The sequence below is a fragment of the Microcaecilia unicolor genome, chromosome 2 (genome assembly GCF_901765095.1).
Source record: "Microcaecilia unicolor chromosome 2, aMicUni1.1, whole genome shotgun sequence".
Classification (NCBI taxonomy): Eukaryota; Metazoa; Chordata; class Amphibia; order Gymnophiona; family Siphonopidae; genus Microcaecilia; species Microcaecilia unicolor.
Window position 1 is genome coordinate 174,236,985 of NC_044032.1, and position 24,560 is coordinate 174,261,544.

Sequence of the window (24,560 nt, forward strand, 5' to 3'; positions counted from 1 at the left end):
GTCTTCAGATCAATCTCCTGGAGTTGCGAGCGATCTGGAACGCTCTAAAGGCTTTCAGAGATCGGCTATCCTATCAAATTATTCAAATTCAGACAGACAATCAGGTTGCCATGTACTATGTCAACAAGCAGGGGGGCACCGGATCTCGCCCCCTGTGTCGGGAAGCCATCCAGATGTGGCTTTGGGCTCACCGTAACGGCATGTTTCGCCAAGCCACTTATCTGGCAAGCGTAAACAACAGTCTGGCCGACAGGTTGAGCAGGATTATATAACCTCGCTGAACTTTGGCGTGGTTCGCAAGATCTTCTGGGAGTGGGGCACCCCCTTGGTAGATCTTTTTGCCACTCAGTTCAATCACAAGGTCCCTCAGTTCTGTTCCAGGCTTCAGGCCCACGACAGACTAGCGTCAGATGCCTTTCTCCTTCATTGGGGGAGGGGCCTTCTGTATGCATATCCTCCCATACCTCTGGTGGGGAAGACTTTGCTGAAACTCAAGCAAGATTGTGGAACCATGATTCTGATTGCTCCTTTCTGGCTGCGTCAGATTTGGTTCCCTCTTCTTCTGGAGTTATCCTCTGAAGAACTGTGGAGATTGGAGTGTTTTCCAACCCTCATCACTCAGAACGAGGGGGCGCTTCTGCATTCCAACCTCCGGTCTCTGGCTCTCACGGCCTGGATGTTGAGAGCGTAGATTTCGCTTTCTTGGGTCTTTCTGAGGGTGTCTCCCGAGTCTTGCTTGCTTCCAGGAAAGATTCCACAAAGAGGTGTTACTCTTTTAAATGGAGGAGGTTTGCCGTCTGGTGTGATAGCAAGGCCCAAGATCCTCGTTCTTGTCCTACACAGACCCTGCTTGAATACCTTCTGCACTTGTCAGAGTCTGGTCTTAAGACCAACTCCTTAAGAGTTCATCTTAGTGCTATTAGTGCTTATCATTATCGTGTGGGGGGTAAGCCTATCTCTGGACAGCCTTTAGTTGTTTGATTCATGAGAGGTTTGCTTTTGTCAAAGCCCCCTGCCAAGCCTCCTACGGTGTCATGGGATCTCAACGTCGTTCTCACCCAGCTGATGAAACCTCCTTTTGAGCCACTGAATTCCTGCCATCTGAAGTATTTGACCTGGAAGGTCATTTTCTTGGTGGCTGTTACTTCAGCTGCGGGGGATCTAGAAGATGTAGTCCAACTGTTCACCAAATTTCGGAATTCTCTTCAGTGGTGGACAATCGATCCATTTTGACCATGGGGCGCCCATTCCGAGTTCCTCAGCCACAGAAAGTGCTGACGACGGATGCATCTCTCCTGGGGTTGAGCTCATGTAGATGGGCTCCACACTCATGGAGCCTGGTCCTTTCAGGAAAAAGGTCTGCAGATCAACCTCCTGGAATTAAGAGCGATCTGGAATGCTCTAAAGGCTTTCAGAGATCGGCTGTCATCTTAATTCAGACAGACAATCAGGTTGCCATGTACTACACCAACAAGCAGGGGGCACCAGATCTCACCCTCTGTGTCAGGAAGCCGTCCAGATGTGGCTTTGGGCTCGCCGTCACGTCCTGTTTCTCCAAGCCACTTATCTGGCAGGTGTAAACAGTCTGGCCGACAGACTGAGCAGGATAGTGCAACCTCACGAGTGGTCATTTTTGTTCTGTTCCAGGCTGCACTCTGTTAGATTTTTATGGTTTCAGGTCAATCTATGTTATGGCCTCGGTGTTGCGAGGCCCAGTTGACCAGTGTCCATTGTTTTAAGTGAGCCTGGGTGCTAGGGATACCCCACGTGTGAGAACAAGCAGCCTGCTTGTCCTCGGAGAAAGCAAAGATACATACCTGTAGCAGGTATTCTCCGAGGACAGTAGGCTGATTGATCTCACAAACCCGCCCACCTCCCCTTTGGAGTTGTTGTTTGTTGTTTATTTGCTTTTTGATTAAACTGAGCAGGAACACTCTCACGATGGGCGGGAAGATGGCTGCACATGCGCGGTGCATTCTGCACGCGTGCCAGAAGACTCTGCAAGATTTTTTTGTATTTTGCTTGCAAAATTGCCAATTCCCGGGCCGACGAGGACGTCGACCCACGTGTGAGAACAATCAGCCTGCTGTCCTCAGAGAATACCTGCTACAGGTATGTATCTTCGCTTTACTGAGTGTTAGAATATGCTGATAGAATCTCTTCTGTTCAGTTTACTTCCTATTATAATGCTGCAGGTTACAATTGACATGTACCTTCCTTTCCAATGGAAAAAGTCTGTATCTTGGTCATTATTTTTACCCTTATGACCAAAACATGCAAATATCTTATTCTTCTACTATTAGCTCTCTAAAATATGCTTATTAAGGTCACCTGAAGCCCTGTTTTTCCATAGGATGCCTAGGTAGGAATTCAAACGTTGAGCTCTCTGCTGATTGCCGAGCCTTTCTAACATGTATAAGGGTGTCAGAAAATACACCTGTATTTTCTGGTATGTTCAACAGAAATATTTAAGAAAAGCAACATCTCACAGTACTTTACATGAATGAATAACATATATGTGTACTAGTAAAAAAAAGGCCTGTTTCTGACACAAATGAAACGGGCGCTAGCAAGGTTTTCCTCGGAGTGTGTATGTTTGAGAGAGTGTGAGGGTGACTGTGTGTGAGAGAGAGAGTGAATATGCGAGTGTGTGTGAGAATGAGAGTGTGTGCAAGTGCGTATGTGAGACACAGTGAGAGAGAGAGTGTGTTTCATACAGATACAGTGTGTGCGAGAGAGGGAGTGTGTGTGAGACACAGACTCTCTGTGAGACTGAGTGTATGAGACCAAGAGAGTGTGTGAGAGTGACTGTGTGACACACACGCATATTTTCAAAGCACTTAGCCTTCCAAAGTTCCATAGAAACCTATGGAACTTTGGAAGGCTAAGTGCTTTGAAAATATGCCTCATAGTGAATGTGATACAGTGTGAGACATAGTGTGTGAGAGTGAGAGAGAGAAAGACATTGACTGTGAGAGAGAGAGTGTGTGTGTGACAGAGATGCCCCCCCCCCCTCTCTCTCTGGTGTCTGAGCGTTACTGTGCAGGATGCTGAGCTCTGGCTGTGCTTCAAGGAACTGACCAATCCTATTTAATAGAATGCACCTCCAACATTCTGAAGCCGAGAAACCTTGTGTGGTTGGTCACTTCTGCTTGTGACGAACCCGGAAGTATGTGATGTCAATTCAGGAGATGGATACAGAAAGCAGGAATGCCTCAGCCATGCAGTCAGCTTCAGAATGTTGGAGGTGCGTTTTATTATATAGGATTTGCCAGCATTTAGGGGTCCTCTTACCAAGCTGTGGGAAAAAGGGCCCTGCGGTAGCAGCGGGGGCCATTTTTCCCATGCGCCAGGGCCCTTTTTCCCCACAGCAGGTAAAATGCACATAAAAAAATGGAGGTGGCAGTAAGGGCTTCAGATTTTAACCTGGCGGTTAAAATTTTTCGTTGCATTTGAGGTGAAACTTTAGTAAAAGGCTAAGTGTGTATGTACCAGATTTCACATGTAGAAAAGAAGCTAGGGAGCCGAGTAAAATAACTTTTTTTTTTTTTTTTTCTTTTCTCTTTGAATTTGTGTTTGGACATCATAGAGGTAAGTACAATTAGTCTGAATTGCTGGTGAGATCCTAGGTCCCTTGTGCCTGCATCGGGGCAGGTTAAATGTTATTTAAAAAATAATACGTATATATTCCCATTGTAAAATGAGAAATACATGGATTTTTTTTTTTTTTGGACTGCCCAAACCACACCCACATGCAGTGGCGTAGCAAGGGGGGGCGGGAGGGGCGGTCTGCCCTGGGTGACAGCTTGGGGGGGGGGGGGTGCTCCCTGCCAGCTCCCGCACCCTACCTTTAAAAAGAATATCGGGAAGCGAGGCGCCTGCCCTGCACGTAAAAGAAATGTGGGCCGTCTGGTCTTCCCTCGTTCCATCTGTCCCGCCCTCCGCTGACGCAACTTCCTATTTCCGCAAGGGCGGGACAGACAGAGCGAGAGAAGGCCTGACGGTCCACATTTCTTTTACGAGCAGGGCAGGCGCGAGGCTCGCCTCTCGATATTCTTTTTAAAGGTAGGGTGTGGGAGCTGGTCGGGGGGGAGGGGGTGTCATCGTGCTGCACCTGGGGGGGGGGGGTGCAACGGCGAACCGCCCCGCCCCAGGTGGCAGCCCCCCCCTGCTACACCACTGCCCACATGTCCCTTTCAAACTGCTCACCCTACAGCTTCTACACATAGGTTGAATGGTATAATAAATTTTAATAAACTAACTTACAGATCTGAGCGGTTTACACACAAAAGTAGTACAACATATAAATGTCATTGTTTGCATATGAAGTAAGCCAGACCTCAAAAGTCTTTCAATAGGGCTTGTGCTACAGTCCCTGCACCATTTTGGAAGTCTGCATGAGTGAAATCCTTGTCCCCTGAGGCAGCATTGCAGCATTTAGCAAAACAGGGAGCTCCTGTTGGGAAGATGTCAGGTTTCTGTGGACATTAATTGTCAAAACTAAGTGTTCACTTGCATTGTAAGCAGTTTGCAATCCAGGAATTATAGTTGTTGAAGTGACACAGAACAGACTTTGCCATTTTTGTTATATGTATATATATATTTTAATATAAAGGTTCAGTGTGGAAGTCTGGAAATTGGAATGTTGATAGTTAAATGTTTTGGAAAAGCGGAGTTTTTTTCTGACCAATGATAGAAATGAGCTCACATTAGGTGGTTAATCTGTTAAAAGCTGAGCCTTTTTGACTAAGGTCTTTTTTCTTCACTTATTATTTCTTCCTTATTTCAACAATTATTTTAAGAAGTATTCCAAGCTCCACATTGTACTTTTTGGTAGGTGGTTTTTGAAGATTTTCTGATGCTTTAGCACCCCCTCCTCACTTGTTTTTGAAAAGTTGATTTCTGTAGCTTATGGTTATTTCATTATCCTTTTCAGTAGAGCTTCTATGATGTACCCACTGTGGAGGTCCAACTAACTAGCCTACAGTTGCCAGTCTTGTCCTCACTTTTGGAAAGATTTCTCCCTCTTCCCCAGACCTTTGGAAATACTCTGCCTCTAAAAAATTGAACAGATCCATCAGGGGACCTGCCAGAATCTCTCTGAGCACTCTTAATATCCGTAGAATGTACCCCATCTGGCCTCATAGCTGTCTACCTTCAGTCAAGCTAGTTCCAAATAAATCCTCTCATCTGTAAATTGTATGACATCTAATTCTCTACCATTGTGTACCCCTTCAAACTCTACTTAATCCCTTCTTCAGTGAACTTGAAATATGTTTGTGTTTTTGCTTTCTCCTGTCTGTGTTGACAAAGCTTTGTGAAAATCGGTGTGTATTACAAATTGCTCAGTCAGAATGTTTGTCTGATGAATTGATATGTCTGTGTACAGAAAAGCCAGGAGTAGGAGAAAAATATGAAGATGCAGATTATTTTTTTGTTGCATATTTCCTATAGTTATTCAGGTTTTCCTCTCTAACCCTCTAATTCTGTAATGTTGCATATCCATTTTCACCCTAAGGAATACTTCTACCAAGCTAGGTAAAAAGGGCCCTGTGGTAGCGGCAGGGGCTGACTTTGTCACACGCCTGGGCCCTTTTTACTGCAGCGGGATAAAAGCCCCCTAAAAAAAGACATGGCCATGTGGTAAGACTATTCTTACAGCGTGGCCATGCAGAGGAGAGCACTTACCGCCACTCATTGAGGTGGTGGTAAGGGATCCCGCTGTAACCTGGCGGTAACCGGGCAGCGCACGGCACTGCCCGATTATTGCTGGGTTAGCACTGTGCTAGAAATTATAGAATTATTTTCCGTAGCGCCGGAAATGGTGCATGCTTGAGGCAGATCTACCGCCGGCAGCCATGTTGGGCCAGCGGTAGTTCCAGGTTGCCACATGGCAACCCTTTTGTAAAAGGGCCCTTTTAGCATGCAAAATTGCATGCACAGTTCATAGAAGCCTGTCAGTTACGCATTTGTTCAATTAGATGTTAATTGGCAGTAACAAGGAATAATTGACTATAATCGGAGTAGGTTTTTTTTTGGATGGGATTTGATATACCACCTTTTTGTGGTTACAGTCAAAGTAGTTTACATATTATGTACAGGTACTTGGGCTATCAAACCCAGTTCCTCTGGTTCTAAGGCCACTGCACTTACTAGGCAGTGCCTGGCAATGATTGGCACTTAGTGCTACAATTTTAGAATACTGTTAGTTACTCACCTAATGGCAAGGTGCAAGCATTTACACCAGCCATTGAGTAGTGTAAGTGCTCATGCCTAAAGTTAGATATGTAACTGTGGACTTAAGCTAGTATTTTATAACTGCAATTACATGCATAATTGCCATTATAGAATTTGCACTTAGTGTACACACTTTAGATGCCTAATTTTAGGCAACCTTTTGAGAATTATTACTTAGTAGTGGAACTCAGCCCGTTTCCTCAACATTGAAACGGGCCCTAGAAAGGCTCTCTTGTAAGCGATTTTTTGTCTCTCCCATGCCCTCCCCTCCCCTCCATGTCCAGCAATTCTTCCCTTCCCTCCCATCCCCTCCCCTCCATGTCCAGCGATTCTGCTCTTTCCTGCCCTTCCATCCGTGTCCCGCGATTCTCTTCTCTCCTGTACCCTCCTCCCATCCCATCCATGTCCATCGATTTTGCTCTGCTCTGCCCTGCCCTGCCCTCCCCTCGATGTGCCGTGATTTTCTCTTCCTTTGTACCTCATTGTTTTCTGGCTGGCTTCCCTTCCGTTGGTAACATCCTGACGTTAGCTCGCCTCCAGCATTCCCTTCCCTCTCAGTGTTCCGCCCTCTGACGTTATGGTAAAATTATGTATAATCATACCTGATAATTTTCTTTCCATTAATCATAGCTGATCAATCCATAGACTGGTGGGTTGTGTCCATCTACCAGCAGGTGGAGATAGAGAGCAAACTTTTGCCTCCCTATATGTGGTCATGTGCTGCCGGAAACTCCTCAGTATGTCGATATCAAAGCTCCATCCGCAGGACTCAGCACTTAGAGAATTACACCCACGAAGGGACACTCTGCCCAGCTCACCACCGCCGAAACGGGGGAGGGGAATTAACCCAGCTCATCCCCACACAAGTGGGGGAGGGGAATCCGTCCAGCTCATCCCCGCGGAGCGGGGGAGGGACACCACACCCGCCGATGCGGGGGGATCTGGCTTATCCTGCAACCGCAACCGCGGGAGGAGCTGACTGACCCTAACACCGCCGAAGCGGGAGGGGTACAAAGCTGCCCTACAGCCGCACGAAGCGGGAGGGAGTGCCGGCAGAATTTATGTCTCAATCCAGCCCCGTAAAACGGAGGGGAGAGGAATGCAGCAGCTCACTGTAACACAAACTCGTCTCAACTCTTGAAGAATCCAAGTGAAAGAAGAACTTGAACACGAAGTCCTCCTGAAGTAACTGAAGGCTAAACTTGAACCTAAAATTCAACCAGAATATAAACAGTACAGATATCTGGGAGGGGCTATGGATTGATCAGCTATGATTAATGGAAAGAAAATTATCAGGTATGATTATACATAATTTTACCTTCCATATCATCAAGCTGATCAATCCATAGACTGGTGGGATGTACCGAAGCAGTACTCACCCAGGGCGGGACATAGAAATCCCTGACCTCAACACTGAAGCTCCAAACCGGGCCTCCGCCCGTGCAGCCACAGTCAAACGGTAATGCTTGGAGAATGTATGAGCCGAAGCCCACGTTGCCGCCTTGCATATCTCTTCCAAGGAGACGGATCTGGCCTCTGCCATCGAGGCCGCCTGAGCTCTCGTGGAGTGAGCCTTCAGCTGGATAGGCGGCACCTTCCCCGCGGCCACATAAGCCGCTGCAATGGCTTCCTTGACCCATCTTGCCACTGTAGGCTTAGCAGCCTGCAGACCCTTACGAGGACCTGCAAACAGGACAAACAGATGATCCGATTTCCGGAAATCATTGGTCACTTCCAAGTATCTGATGATGACTCGTCTCACATCCAGATATTCAAGAGCGGAGTACTCCTCTGGGTAGTCCTCCCTACGAAAGGAAGGGAGACAGAGCTGCTGATTCACATGGAAGCGAGAACCAATCTTGGGCAGGAAGGCAGGCACTGTGCGAATAGTCACTCCTGCCTCAGTGAACTGCAGAAAAGGCTCTCGACATGAGAGCGCCTGGAGCTCGGAAACTCTTCTGGCTGAAGTGATAGCCACCAAAAAGACTGCTTTCAACGTCAGGTCTTTCAGAGATACCCTCGACAAGGGTTCCAAAGGCGGCTTCTGCAATGCTCTTAGCACCAGGTTGAGATTCCACGCAGGCACCACTGAGTGCAGAGGAGGGTGCAGGTGATTAACTCCCTTGAGAAAGCGCACCACATCTGGCTGCGAAGCCAGGGAAGCACCCTTCAGGCGGTCCCTGAAGCAAGCCAGAGCCGCTACCTGGACTTTAAGGGAACTGAGCGACAGGCCTTTCTCCAGACCTTCTTGCAGGAACGCCAACACTGAAGAAATTGGAGCAGTGAAGGGAGAAAGTGAGCCTGCTTCACACCATGCTGCAAAGATACGCCAAACCCTGGCGTAAGCAGTAGAAGTAGAGCGCTTCCTCACTCTCAGCATAGTGGCGATGACCTTGTCTGAGAAGCCCTTCTTCCTCAGACGCTGCCGCTCAATAGCCAGGCCGTAAGACCAAAGGGAGAGGGATCCTCCATCACCACGGGACCCTGATGCAACAGGCCCTGCTCCACTGACAGCCGCAGAGGATCGTCGACTGAGAGCCTGAACAAGTCCGCATACCAGGGACGTCTGGGCCAATCCGGACCCACTAGGATTACCCTGCCGGGATGCTTTGCCACCCGGTCTAGCACCCTGCCCAACATGGGCCAGGGCGGGAACACATAGAGGAGCTCTTGTGTCGGCCACTGTTGGAGAAGAGCATCTATTCCCAGGGATCGAGGGTCCCGTCCTCTGCTGAAAAAGCGCGGCACTTGGCCATTGGCCGATGACGCCATCAGATCTAGGCTCGGCTGGCCCCAGCGCTTCATGATGTCCAAGAACGCCTGAGCAGATAGTTGCCACTCTCCGGGCTCCAAGGTATGGCGACTGAGAAAGTCCGCCTTGACATTCATGACTCCGGCAATGTGGGCCGCTGCAAGCTGCTCCAGGTTCGCTTCCGCCCACTGGCAAAGACTCATAGCCTCCTGGCTAGAGGGGCGCTCTTGGTACCTCCCTGGCGGTTGATATAGGCCACAGCCGTGGCATTGTCCGACAGGACCCGTACAGGCTTCAACACCAGTACCGGGATGAACTCCAATAACACCAACCGAATGGCTCTGAGTTCCAGGAGGTTGATAGACCACTTGCCTCTGCAGGAGACTAGAGCCCCTGCGCTGTCCTTCCCAAGCAGTGGGCTCCCCAGCCCATCAAAGAGGCGTCTGTCGTGACGACAATCCATTCCGGGGTCACCAGAGGCAATCCTGCAGACAACTTGTCTGTCTGCGTCCACCAGCTCAGCGCCTTGCGCACTGCTGGGTCCACGGGAAGGCGCACAGCATAATCCTCCGACATCGGAGTCCAGCGCAGCAGCAGAGATAGCTGTAGTGGTCTCATATGAGCCCTGGCCCAGGGCACTACTTCCATCGTGGCCGTCATAGAGCCCAACAGCTGCACGTAGTCCCAAGCCCGAATAGGAGAGGCTACTAGGAACTAGTCCACCTGAGCCTGAAGCTTGACAATCCGATTGTCTGGCAGGAACACTCTGCCCACTTGGGTGTCGAATCGAACTCCCAGATACACCAGGGACTGAGTCGGGCGCAGCTGGCTCTTCTTCCAGTTGATGATCCATCCCAGGGAGCTCAAAAGAGCAACTACCCGGTCCATAGCTTTGCCGCACTCTGCATAAGAGGGGGCTCGGATCAACCAGTCGTCCAGATAAGGATGGACTTGTACTCCTTCCTTTAGCAGGAAGGCCGCTATGACCCCCATTACTTTGGAAAAGGTCCGCGGAGCAGTAGCCAACCCGAAAGGGAGGGCTCTGAACTGGAAGTGTCGTCTCAGGACTGTAAAACGCAGAAAGCGTTGGAGAGGAGGCCAGATGGGAATATGCAGGTAGGCTTCCTTGATGTCCAAGGAAGCCAAGAACTCTCCTGCCTTCACTGCCGCTATAACAGAGCGGAGAGTCTCCATGCGAAAGTGCCTCACTTTCCAGGCCCGATTGACCCCTTTGAGGTCGAGGATAGGCCGGACAGAACCTCCTTTCTTTGGAACCACAAAGTAAATGGAGTAACGTCCCTTGCCAATCTGATTTTTTGGCACCGGAACGACCGCACCCAGGCGGATCAGGTTGTCCAAGGTCTGCTGCACTACCACAGCTTGACCGGAGACTTGCAGGGAGAGAGTACAAACCCGTCTCTTAAGGGTTGGCAGAACTCTAGCTTGTAGCCGGCTCTGATGACTTCCAGCACCCACGCGTCTGAAGTTATAGTGGTCCACTCGCCCAGAAACGAGGACAGCCGTCCTCCAATCTGCACTGGGGCGTGGACCAAGGCCCCGTCATTGGGTACGAGACCCTGGGGGAGGACCGGAGGGAGCACCTCCGGGACGGCGGTCTCTGCGAACGGAATGCTGCTTGGGGGAGAAATTCCTCTTGAAGGAAGAGGGGGCAGAGGAACCCGACTTGCCCGGGCGGTACCGATGGGCTTCCTGCAACCGTCCTCTGGAGGTATCGGGACGAGTACTAACCCGAGCCCTGACCTCTGGTAATTTCTTGCCCTTAGACGTGCCGAGATCGGTCACGATTTTGTCCAGCTCGACCCCAAAGAGCAGCTTGCCTTTAAAAGGCAATCTAGCCAGGCGGGATTTAGAGGCGTGGTCAGCAGACCAATGTTTCAGCCAAAGCCACCGCCGCGCAGAGACTGTCTGAGCCATGCCTTTAGCTGAGGCTCTCCAGACATCATACAGCAAGTCTGCCAAATAGGCTAAGCCCGATTCCAGGGCCGGCCAATCAGCCCTCAAGGAATGATCCGAGGGGGAAGCCCGCTGCACCATAGTCCGGCACGCCCTGGCCACATAGGAGCCGCAAACTGAGGCCTGCAAACTTAAAGCAGCTGCCTCAAAGGACGACCTTAAGGCCGCCTCCAATCTTCTGTCTTGGGCGTCCTTTAGGGCCGTGCCACCTTCCACCGGCAACGCCGTTTTCTTGGTCACCGCAGTGATTAAAGAATCCACGGTAGGCCACAGATAGGCCTCACGTTCACTCACAGCCAAAGGATAGAGGCGGGACATGGCCCAGCCACTTTAAGGCTCGTTTCCGGGACATCCCATTGAGCCGCAATTAAGGTGTGCATGGCATCATGCACGTGGAAGGTTCTAGGCGGGCGCTTTGTCCCCAGCATAATGGCAGAGCCAATAGGGGCTGAGGGAGAGACGTCCTCCGGAGAGGAAATCTTCAAAGTGTCCATGGCCTGTAACAACAGGTTGGGCAAATCCTCTGGGCTAAAAAGCCGCGCTGCAGAGGGGTCATCCGCTCCATCCGAGCGGGGATCTATCTCCTCCAAGGAATCTGCAAAGGATCGTTGGGAGACCTCAGACACGCTGCCCTCATCTACATCGGAGGAGACAAAAGTCCTCCAAGGCCTGGAAATCAACCCGAGGGCGTTTACCTCTGGGAACCTCAACCTCTTTATCAGAAGAGGGAGCAGGGGCAGCGTTTTGCATGAGGAAAGCCTGATGCAGCAGCAAAACAAACTCGGGGGAGAAACCCCCCAGACTGTGCACTTCCGCAGCCTGGGCAACAGCCCTAGACGCACTCTCAACCGGCGCTCGCAATAGCGGGGGAGAGACATGCTGCGCATCCAAAATGGCGTCCGGCGCGAAACTCCGTGAAGGAGCCGCGCGGGAAGAACGGCGCTTAACTTTAGCCGCTTTTGTGCCGTCGCCCAAATTAAGGGCGTTCATGGCATTAATGTCTCCAACCTCAAGGGCGGCCCCGAAGAAGCCGTCCGAGCCGCGTGGCCGGCCAAGATGGCGGAGGCGAGGAGCGGGGGATGGGCGTTTATGGCGGGAAAAAACCGCCACGCCGGAGGAACGACCGGGACGTTCGTCGGTCACTAAACTATCACCCATCAAGGGCGAATCAGGTTGTAAAACCCCCGCATCCCCTCTAGAAGCGCTCCAGCGATCCGGGGAGCGACCCTTTGCGCCCTCGCCCTCCGACGCCATTGCCACGAGGAGAAGAATCGGGGAACCCCCTGCCCGCTATAAAAAGGTAAAATTACCTGCTTGCCGCTCCGAGCTGTAACGAACTGGTGTCCCAGTGAGTAGCTGCAATGAACGTTTAAAGAAACGTCGAATTAAACGCCTTTAAAGACGTTTAAAAAATTTTTTTTTTTTTTTTTAAACGGAGCCAGCGGGAGAGGGGAGAAAAGGAGGGACCTGGCACCACCAGGTTTGCACTTGCTCAAAAGAGCCCTCAACCCCAGGCCTCAACAAAACCTAAGGATTAGGCTTGGAGGCCTAGCCAGAGCTGCTGCTGTGTGTGACCACCACCTGCTGAGATAGAGAACATACTGGGGAGTTTCCGGCAGCACATGACCACATATAGGGAGGCAAAAGTTTGCTCTCTATCTCCACCTGCTGGTAGATGGACACAACCCACCAGTCTATGGATTGATCAGCTTGATGATATGGAATACGTTTTGACGTGAGGGCAGGGCAGTGAGGGGGAATGGAACGCTGAAAGCTGGCTGATGTCATGAGATGTTACGAACCCAGGCAGCCAGACAGCAATGGAACGCTGGAGGTGCAAATTATTATATAGGATATGTAGATGGAAATCCTTGTGCTGACAGTCCCTTTTACTGTAACTTTGGTTTCTGCTTTAAGTTGCTGATCGTGTCAAGATGTACAAGATCTGGGCATAGAAACTGTGCAGCTGAAATAGATATATATTGCAGCTGCACAATTTCCAAGAACTGGGTAAACAAGCAAGCTGTTTGTAGTATATATAAAGCAGACGCATGTGTTCGTGTCTAAACGCCTCTAGCCACCAAACCCAGCATGCAGACTTTACCCGCCGTTGCTGAGGTTATTCTGTAATTTGAAGCAATTCGGTTCACGGGGGCATTCAGGGGAGGGAGAGCAATATCTCCATCCATTAAATGAGTAGGCTTCAGGTCAGAAAGTTTTTTTTTGTTTTTTCTTGCTGTTGCTAAGGGACAAACTGCTTTCTGCTGTTGCTAAGCGACAGACTGCCTGGGACAGGGAGAGGATTCAGACTGGTGGGGAGAAACAGGGACAGCAACTGTGCAGTTGTCCCCCTCTCATTCTCAAATATGCCCTTAAAAAGAAAGCTGTGTTTTGACAGGAAAATGGTGAAAGCCAAACGGCAGGCACTTGCTAGATTGAAAGAAACAGCTAATCAAGAAAATCAACCTAAACAAATTGATCGGAAAAGAATAGTTAGTGCTAGGTAGGGATCCAGTCTCCACATTTTCTGTTTTAAGGGAGTATTACTCAATGTCAGTGTCACCCTTTCTCACACAAACCTCAGCAACATACTCCAGTCACACTCTGCCATTCTCACACTCTCCCACGAACACATTCTAATGCAGCACTCAGCAAAACACCCCAGTCACACTCGTCCGTTCTCACATACCCCTCAGCAAAACAACCCCAATCACACCCCTAACTCATACTCACCTCTCAGTACCATACCCCTCTGATGCTCACTCATTCTCACACACCCCAGAGTAGCACTCCACACACGCTCACCCCTCAGCAGTACACCCCCACTCACACACCACAGAATAACACCCCCCCACTCACAATCATCTATTCTCACCCCTCAGCAGTATACCCGCACACCTCCACGCACACTCACCCCTCAGCAGTACACCCCCACTCACACACCCCAGAGTAGCACACCTCCATGCACACTCGTCCCTTAGCAGCACACCCCCACTCGCACTCATTCGTTCTCACACACCCCTCAGCAAAACACCCCCACTCACACTCGCCCGTTCTCACACACCCGTCAGCAAAACATCCCCCGCTCACTCACCTGTTCTCACAAACCTTTCAGCAGAAAACCACCACTCAAACAATCTTCACCAGTACACCCTCATTCACTCATTCATTCTCACACTCACCTCTCAACAATACACCCCCACTCACCCATTCCCACATCTCCTTAATAGCACACCCCCACTCACCCATTCTCACCCCCTCAGTACCACACCCCCATTCTTAACATATCCATTCACACTCACTCTCAGCAGTACACCCCCTCTCAGCCATCTTCTTTCTTAAGGCATCAGGAGGAACAGGCAAAATGTTTCTCATAAATCTTTTACTATCCAAGGTTAAGAAACAAAGGCAAAATTGCTATTGCCGTTGCTTCTTCTGGTTTAGCTGTCATATTACTTCAAGAGGGCCGAACCGCTCACTCAGCTTTTAAATTGCCTCTTAACTTGGCTCATACTGAGAACTCAGTTTGTCAAATAAAGGAACAGGCCAAGCCAAATTATTACAACAATGTAGCAATGTTTGGGATGAATGCATCATGGCTCATAAGCATGCTCTAGAAGCAGTCAACAGATGCCTACAAAGACTTGAGAAGTAATGAGAATTTGATGGGAGAAATTGTTAGTTCTTTCTGGTGACTTTCAACAAACATTGCCCCGTCATTCAAAAAGGTACGATGAACTCAAAGCTTGCCTTAAGTCCCCCACTCTTTGGACTTCTGTACAACATTTACAACTGACCAAAAATATGTGAACAACAACTTTAGGCAACAAATCTGTTGAACTGTTTTCAAAAAGGCGTCTGGAGTTAAGGGAAGGAAAAATAAAATGTGGTGCTGATGGGACAAATGACTTTAACTCTAGATTTATGCAACATTGTAGAAGAAATTACTAGTTTAAAGGGAAAAAAATATTTCCAAACATTGCAAATCATTATCAAAAACATGAATGGTTATACGAACGAGCAATTCTAGCTCCGAAAAACATAAACATTGATGAAATAAACAACGAAATCCAAGAAATGCTACGAGGTAAAACTAAAGAGAGTTTGTCCATTGGACACAATGCAAGATACTAATGACATTGTAAATTATCCTGTTGAATTTCTAAATTCACTGCATCTACCAGGAATGCCACCACGCCAACTACACTTAAAAATTGGTTCGCCAATCATACTGCTACAAAATCTAAATGCTCCAAAGCTATGTAATAGCACACATGTTTAACTTTTAAAACTCTAATGCCACACATCATTTATTTATTTATTTATTCATTCATTCAATCATGACGTGATATACCATCTTAACTGACATGCAGATCAAAGCAGTTTACAAATTCAAAAATTAAAATATGAAAGAGAACTACAATATCCAATAGGAAAGCAAAACCCATTCAGGATCATTGTAGAGTAACGGCTAAGCATGCATATTTACCAAGATGCCCATGTCCAAATTGAAACCGCCTTATTCACTTGAAAATGCCTGCTTGAATAACCATGTGCCTTTAAAAGTACCTTGAATTTCTTAATATTTGAGTTCACTACATAATAACAAAGGCATAGAGTTTGACAAATGTGGACCTATCAAGAAAAGTGCGCTATGACATATGCTTTCCATTTGAGCTACTCTGAGCCCTGGAAGAACCATACGATGATCATTGATCGAGCGTAGGACATGAGTTGCGTATGGGATGGTTAGTGAGGAAAGGTATATAGGAGTGCCCTGGCAGAATGCTTTTAAATGCCAGTAATAATGCTTTGTAATGAACATGGTGAGGAACTGTGAGCAAGTGATGTTTTTTAAACCAGGTGAAACATTACCAAATTTCTGTAGATGCAAAGAAGGCAAATGGCCATGTTCTATAATGTTTGCAAATATTTAAGCAAAGAATTAGAAATACCTAGGTAAATAATGTTACAATAATCCAAATGTGTCATCAAAAGAGAGAGAATTTGAGAATGAAAATATTCGTGATCGAGAAAAGATCGATCGAACGAATCTCAACTGCCGTAGTAGAAAAAATTGTAATTTACAAAATGCAGAGACTTGCGGCTCAAAAGAGAGGTTGGAGTCAAGAAGTACTCCTAAGTATCGGAAACTAGATACTGGCGCAATCAATATGTGAAATAGTAATAGAGGACCAGATGGGATAGAAAGATGACAGCTAACCAACAGGCCACCATCTTTGCCGGGTTTAACACAAGACGGTGGTCTGCGAGCCACCAGGCAATTGCACTTAAGCAGCGTTGGAGAAGGTCTTGATTGAAAGGGTGAACCTTATAGAATAGCAGAGTATCGTCAGTGTATATATGAAAAGAAATGCAGAACACTTGAATAATAGTGGCTAAAGAACTTAAATATTGAACAGAAGAGGGGAAAGAATAGATCCTTGTGGAGCAATGCATTCTAAAGATTTGGTGGAAGAAACAGCATGGTTAAATGTAATAAAGAAGGAATGTTTAGTGAAAAATGAATGGAACCAATTTAGCACAATACCTGAAATCCCCAAAGATTCTAACTGCAGAAGAAGTAGTGAATGATCTACCAGATCAAACGCTGTGGATAGATCTAATGAGATCACTAAAGTTAAGTAGTGACTGTCCAGGATGGATCTCACCTCACTAAGCACAGATGCTAGGATCGTTTCATTTCTGCAGGCGACCCTAAAACCTGGTTGTCTGGGATGTAAAACTAACTTTTGTTCAACAAAATGATCAAGCTGTTGGAAATCCACTTTCTCAACTACCTTTGAAACAAATCATAAATTCGAAGCAGGCCTATAGTTGGCGAGTGAGGAAGGATCAAGAGTGGGCTTCTTCAAAATCAGTTTGACAGCTGCTACTTTCCAATCCAGGGGAACTTGGCCAGTCAATAGACTAGAATTTAACCAAGGATAACAGGAAAGGTGATAGCTGTAAGTTGGACAATTTGATGCAGGCTGATGGAAGTGGATCTAAGGAACAGAAAGTAATTCTTAAAGACATTAAGACCTTAATCAAGGAAACTAGTGTCTGGGGATAAAACATATCCCAGTTTGTAGAATGGATAGTTGATGATGAGGTGGATAAGGCAGATTAATTGGTACAGGGGAATGGTGCCACTAATGGAATGGAAAAAAAACTTCACAGTTTTTGAACTTTCTCTGCGAAAAAGTCTGTTAATAAAGTGAAAAAAGGAAGCATTGCTGAACTTAAGCCTGAGGAAGAGGTTTTACATGTAAGAGAGCCAAAGATAGAATGGATTTATCTCGCTGGGTTGGTGGACTTAATAATCCTGGCTGAGAAATAAGATTGTTTCGCCTTCCGAAGATGACAGTTGAATTGTTGGTGCCTAATGTGGCAAAGATGAAGATCAGAAGATAATCTTGATATTCTCCAGTGGTGTTCAGCTTGTCAAAACTCATGTTTCAAAAGTCTAAGACTGTGATACCAGAGCTGCCTGCAGGATTTGAGCTGTGCTCACAGTTGTTAAAGGAGCAAATTTGTCATAAACTACAGATAGTCAAGTCCCAAAGAAGAGTACTGTTCAGAAAGTAGTAGTTTAGAAAACTTAGATGGAAAACATGAGTCCAAAGAAGGAAGAATAGAGAGAGATTTCAGGAACACATGTTTAGAAAAACGCTGAGGTATAGGAGATGAACAGTCTGAGATAGAGGTTCATATAATAAAGCTGATTATAAAGTGATATGACCAGGAAACAGGTTGACTAGAAAAGGAAATAAGATCAAGCATAAGTACATAAGTATTGCCATACTGGGACAGACCGAAGGTCCATCAAACCCAACATCCTGTTTCCAACAGTGGACAATACAGGTCACAAGTACCTGGCAAGATCCCAAAACAGTACAATACATTTTATGTTGCTTATTCTAGAAATAAGTAGTGGATTTTCCCCAAGTCCATTTTAATAATGGTCTGTGGACTTTTCCTTTAGGAAGCCATCCAAACCTTTTTTAAACCCCTCTTAGCTAATCGCTTTACTACATTCTCTGGTAGTGAATTCGAGTTTAATTACACGTTGAGTGAAGAAATATTTTCTCCAATTCATTTTAAATTTACTACTTTGTAGCTTCATTGCGTGCCCCCTAGTCTTAGTATTTTTGGAAAGAGTAAACAAGCAATTCACGTCTACCCATTCCACTCCACTCATTATTTTATAGACTTCTATCATATCTTCCTTCAGCTGTCTTTTTTTCCAAGCTGAAGAGTACTAGCCGCTTTAGCCTTTCCTCATAGGGAAGTCGTCCCATCCCCTTTATCATTTTCATCGACCTTCTCTGTATCTTTTCTAATTCCACTGTATCTTTTTTGAGATGTGTTGACCAGAACTGAACACAGTATTCGAGGTGCAGTCGCACCATGGATTGATACAAAGGCATTATAATGTCCTCATTTTTGTTTTCCATTCCTTTCCTAATAATACTTAACATTCTATTTACTTTCTTAGCTGCTGCTGCCGCCGCACACTGAGCAGAGGGTTTCAATGTATCATCAACGACGACGCCTAGATCCCTTTCCTGGTTGGTGACTCCTAATGTGGAACCTTGCATTACATAACTATAGTTCGGGTTCCTCTTTCCAACCTGCTTCACTTTGCACTTGCTCACATTAAACATCATCTGCCATTTAGATGCCCAGTCTCATAAGGTCCTCTTGTAATTTAACAACTTTGAATAACTTTGTGTTGACAGCAAATTTAATTACCTCACTACTTATTCCCATCTCTAGATCATTTATAAATATGTTACAAAGCAGCAGTCCCAATACAGACTCCTGGGGAACCCCACTATCTACCCTTCTCCATTGAGAATACTGACCATTTAACCCTACTGTCTGTTTTCTATCCTTTAACCAGTTTTTAATCCACAATAGGACACTACCTCCTATCCCATGACTCTCCAGTTTCCTCTGGAGTCTTTCATGAGGTACTTTGTCAAACGCCTTTTGAAAATCCAGATTGGATTGGTATATACTGAGTTGCCAAGTCAGCAATTGCTTGATAACAATGGTCCCAATAAGAAGCCAATAAGGATGGTGGACAGTAAAATATAGAAATAAAGGAGTATAAGCTTCAATTCTAACAGTCAGGACTTCCGAGTAAGGCAAGAGACCCGGAATTTCTGTGATTTGCAGGGAGGTATCATAGATTAACTCCAGGCTGACCCCTCTTCTTGAAGCCCTAGAAATAATGCATCATACACCGGAGGAAGACCTGATATAAAAAGGATTCCTCGCCAAATTTTAGCCATGTCTCAGTAAAACAAAGGAGTTGACAACCAGTAGAGGACAAGAAGGCCCTGATAAAAGATGTTTTTGATTTTAAGGACAGACAGTTTAAAAGCGCTATAAACACAGAATGGACTTGAGGTGTCTGATAATGTATATTGAGTGGAACAGAGGTTAAAAACTGTGGGGAGATACTGTCGTGTCTGGAGTGAGCTGGCCTGTTGCCCCAGATAACTGGGATGGTATAAGATATAATAGGAACAGCATCTGGGGAAAGATTATTGGCGGTGCAACTAGAAATAATGGTAAAAAAAGAAGATACAGAAAAGAATTGTAAAGACGGTGCGCAACGCTGCTAAAGCTCATAAAATTATAGTACTGGACCGGAAGTAGGCTTATGTAGCGGGTCGTGTGACCTGATGCGTTCGGAGAGTCAGAGACGGGCAGCGCTTGAGATGAGCCTGGAGATTTGTGACAGCAAGATTCAATCGGGACACCAGCACTTATCGTGTCACATAACCGATGCGTCCAGACAGTCAGAGACAAGCAGCATTTGAGATGTGCCAGGAGATTTATGATAGTAAGATTCAATTGGGACACCAGCTCTTGAAAAAGATATGGAACATACAGTCACACAGTAACAGGGAGTATCAGCTACAGTCTTGAAAGGTTGTGCCAAGCATGTTTTTATATCTAAAATTCCTCTTATTCCATCTGACTATCGGATACAGTTCAAAAGACTGTAGTTTTCTAGTTCAACTGGCCTTTGCAATGTCAATAAATAAGGCTCAAGGTCAAACGTTAAGTCACAGGTGTCACCTGTTCACGAGTTGGCTCAAATAAATCTTCATACATATATGCTCCAAATCAAAAAAAACAAAAAATGTCTATCAAAATGTGCTCAAATAAGAACTTATTGCAAATATTTAATTTTTATCTACTCCTGTGTGTTCTATTTGTTTGTACAAATATCTATTCTATATACATATATCTACACCTATTCTTTACGTCTCGAATTAGACATCAAACAAAATGTAACAACCAACATAAACGAGTTAAAAATACATACTTATACAGTGTTATTACACACAAATAAACCTTCCTGTTCTCAGTTACAAAGTACTAACCTATCACTGAGCAACGCCAGCGGGGACAGCTAGTGATTTAATGTTTTCCAAACTCTGGAAGGAAAAATATTCTACTTGAAAATCAAAACAAAATGATGCAAGCCAACACTTCTCCAAAACGTGCAGTGGAACCTCTACCCTTCAAGGCTAAATTTAAGAGTTGGGTAAATGTCCCATAGCACTCCTTGGAAATTTTTGGATGAAATGTATGGTGTTCCAAAACAGTGAAAGGAGCTGCTTTTGCTTGTTTTTTAATCTGGCCCTGAGCCATTCTAACTATGGATCTGAAGTGAGTCGAGCAAGCTGCGTTTTGGGGTGCAGTTTGTACCGTGTGATTTTGCAGTAGGTAGAACGTGCACATGACAGTTTATATCCAGGAGGTCTCCTATTGCAGTTCATATGCAGCTGTTGTTGGGGAAACACTCCTCATGCATGGTACTTTCTTTGGTTTACAGCAGTGGGAAGCATGTCTACTGAAATGTTTATTTTATTTTTTAATCCATACAGAATTATACAGAAGAAGTATGACAAGCGAGGGAAACTGCTTTGCAATAACAGAGACCTGTGTGATTGTCTGGAGGAGGACTGTCAAGGATGCTTCTATCCATGTCCTAAATGTAACTCAAAAAAGTGTGGGCCCGAGTGTCGCTGCAACAGGAAATGGGTTTATGACAGAATTCAGACAGAAGCTGGAGATGTGATCAGCAAGTTACCGTTTTATGTCCCTGACTAAAACCCCATGTCAAGTTTCTTCTATTGGCTTTTCTATGCTTGTGTGATTCCTATCATAGTACAACTGAAAACCTTTCATTGAGGGATTAGTTTTAAACATGCCTACTTCAGTGAGGTCAGCTTTCTTGTTGTTTTTTCTCTGCCTCTTACCAATTCTCCCAGCTGAAACTCCCAGTGACCTACGCACAAGTGCACCCATCTTGGTTTTTTTCCTTACTCTTGGTGTGCCACTAGACCTTTGCTTTAAGTTGATGCTTTCTGTGATCAAGGTGGGGAAGGTCTTGGAATAAAGAAAGAACAGCTTACATAATATTATGGCTACATCACTAGTTAAGTTGTAAAGAAGTCCAGAGGTCCATTGAATGTGACCTTTGCAAACTGCTTTATGCAGTGCCAAAAACAGGAACCTGCTTTGGCTCCCCCCCCTCCCCCCCCCCCACTCAGTTACCAGTCAGCGTTGTATACTGTGGCACAGTTCCCATCTCAGTTTTACATCTTGAATAGTGCTCCCCCTCCATGTTTCCTGGGGTAGTGAGGTTGCATTTCACAACAATACTCGATGCCATATGATTCCATCAGAAGGAGAAAATAGTAGTAAAGTGGTAGGAGGAGAAAAAGGATGGGGGGAGGGAGATGAGAGGAAACAGGAATTTGGAAGATTGGAAATAGAGGCCAGGAAGGAAATAGGGAAGGAGCACAAAGTCATGAAAATAAGGGAAAAAGGAAATCCTCTTTTTGGAAGAGGAAGGAAGGTGGAGTAGAAGATGAAATGAAGGATCCCAGGATAAAAAGTTAAAAACAAGTGAAACACGTAAAAGGAGAAATTAGGGTGGAGGAAATGGTTAAAAAGCCAATAAAGCACTGTAAGAAATTATGGAGAAAGGGAGGGAAGAGATTTAACAGAGATGAAGAACATCAAGAAGATGAAAAGAGAGCTCATAAATAAATAAATAACACGAGCGAAAGCGTGAAGTGGTTTTTTTGTTTTACTGCCAAGCACATGAACAACAGTGCATAAAGTGAGATGTTCCAAGGAGCGAAGTGGTTTTTTTTTCCTGCCGGAATCCAGTGCTGGAAGAGTGAGTAAAGCTATTGCATTTCAGAATTGGATTTCTGGAGCTGTTCTGTTTAAAACAAACCTCTCTAAATGCACAGTGTTCACTGGTGCAGAATTCTTATCAGATGTTGTACTGTGACATAGATGTTAAGGGCTAGTAAATTGTTGTGTTTTTTTACTTTATGCACTGTGTAATAAAGGAAATGAAAACGTGTGTTGTGTCGTGTCCTATAAAATATAGTTGCTTTGAAAGACTGCAGCATAGGGAAGTGTTGGGGTACTTTGCCTTCTGCTGTAGTATAGGAAGAAAGCAGTACATCTGCAGCAATGATAATGTGTGAGAACCTTTTGGCAAAGGAATATTTTGGGTCCTAGTTGCTTTGATCCTGTGAGAGAGCGTGGGAAACCATAGGATTATCAATCGAGAGATTTGGTGTAAGTCCTGGGTGCCATTTGTCATTGAGCTGCATAGCGTATCACAGCGCAGCATGTTCAGGGAAATAAACAGAGCTGCATCCAGCTATAAATATGTGTTTGATTTTCTGCATTGTACTAAATGGGAAAATTGGAGAGGTCAGAAAAAAGGCACAGTGGCTATAGAGATTAGCATTGTAGAGGCAGCAGGCAGCCAAAATAAAGACCCTTATTTGACAGCCTGATTCCTAGAGATAATGCTGCAAGACTATTGCTAGGGTCAAAGGCAACTATTTTGTATGAGGGAGCCACCAGAGCAGGAACACCAAGGGGTTGCTCCTACCTGCTCCATTATCCACTAGGGAGACCCCCAGTAGGTGCCTGGGGGCAAAGGGGGTAGAGTGGTGTAAATGGGTAAAAGGGGCTTTTATTACTATTCTGCCTGAGAGTGGGGGGTGGGTGGAGTTTCATAGTAAATAGAATGGGGGCAGATGATGGGCTGTGAAAAGGGGAGCAATTTTTTTTAATGGATCAGGGGAGGGGATAGGAGCCGAGGTTTTTTTTTAATTTATTGTACTGGATGGCCCTTTAAAAGATAGTGGGCCCAACTTGTGGCCCACTAGTTTTGCATTGCAGCTACCAGGAATGTACAGTATTGTATTGTGCAATTACTGCTGTAATTGTCTATTGCTTATGTTTGATCCTAATAAATAAAACAAAACAAGAAAAAGGAAAAGTACTGCTGAATTCACCAACCTATGCTACTGAGGTACTGCTGGTTAATGCATCCTGCAGTAAAATTTCACATGGTAAAATAGTGGCTAATGGCATAGTAAATAGCGGCCATAATTTGTACCTGGGTCTGTGCTTTTTGTTGGGTAGTGGGCAGGAGGTGGGGACCCCTTGTGCTTTGCAGACTGATAAATGACCCACTCCTCTGATATGTTCCATCTTTTGCAGGCTAGTAATGTACACTACTGCTGTGATCTGGATGCAAGTCTATAGCAGATTCAGAGATCCCCTTTAGCATGGTTTCTTGTTCTTGCTGTGTGGCATCATGTAAGGCTTTGTTTGGAATCTTGTTCCTATCTACCTTGGTCCTTGTGGTTGCCTTGGTAGCGAGTCCCCAGTACAGGTTCCCCCATGCCCTCTTTCACCCTTGCTTTTTTTTTTATTTAGTGAAGTTATTTACCTGTAACAGGTGTTCTCCATGGACAGCAGGATAAGTCAGCCACACACTGGTCACATCATCTGATGAGGCCGAAGCAGATTTGCTGTCTTAGAGCTCAGAGGGAAACCTTTGGAGGCTCTCTCTGAGCATTCGCTGGTAGTCCCTTATATCCCTTCCTGCTTCAGATTTTTCCCAGATAGGTCCTGTGGGTTCATCCGTAGGTTAGGAAGGCGGATTTGTGTGGCTGACTTATCCTGATGGCCATGGAGAACCTCTGTTACAGGTAAGTAACTTCACCTTCTCTGTGGACAATCAGGATGAGTCAGCCGCACACCTGTGATTCTCTAGCTGAGGGATGTAGAGGGGCAAGATAGTGAGGATCCTGCCAGTAGGCGGGGTCCCCTCTACAGCCCGCTACCAAGCTGAGGTAAGATAAGGCTGCAAGGACTAAGGAGACACATCTACAATGAGTTGGGACATGGTGCAATTTATTAATGCCAGAGTGGGCCAGACACCAACATGGTAAGAAGGCTGAATGTTACTAACATGGTAATAACAGAACAGTGCTCACTTGGCAAAATAACATGGTAATACGAGAACACAAACAACAATATGAGAATGTCAAGGGACAACTGGATCAAAGTAACTTGTCCCAGTGTAGCACAGGATATTGCAGCAAAGTTAATAAAGCAGAACTGTAGTACAGGCAACAATTGTCATGGTACAGTGAAATATTCCTTCCTGTTACTCTTTCATCCATCTCTGCTAAGGGGTGGTCTCCCTGGCTGCCCTGGGTAGGGGAGCATTGAGAGCTTG

General features: G+C 46.0%; 1 protein-coding gene across 2 annotated transcripts in view; it reads left to right on the forward strand.

Moving 5' to 3' along the window:
* ARL14EPL (ADP ribosylation factor like GTPase 14 effector protein like) overlaps positions 1–22,341 on the forward strand; it is a 112,027-nt gene extending 89,686 nt beyond the window's left edge. For both annotated transcript variants that reach the window (XM_030192325.1, XM_030192326.1), the window contains exon 4: positions 20,878–22,341. In XM_030192325.1, the coding sequence (XP_030048185.1) occupies positions 20,878–21,103 (226 nt within the window). In that variant the 3' untranslated portion in view covers positions 21,104–22,341. The remainder of the gene's footprint in view (positions 1–20,877) is intronic.
* Positions 22,342–24,560: the final 2,219 nt, after the last annotated feature.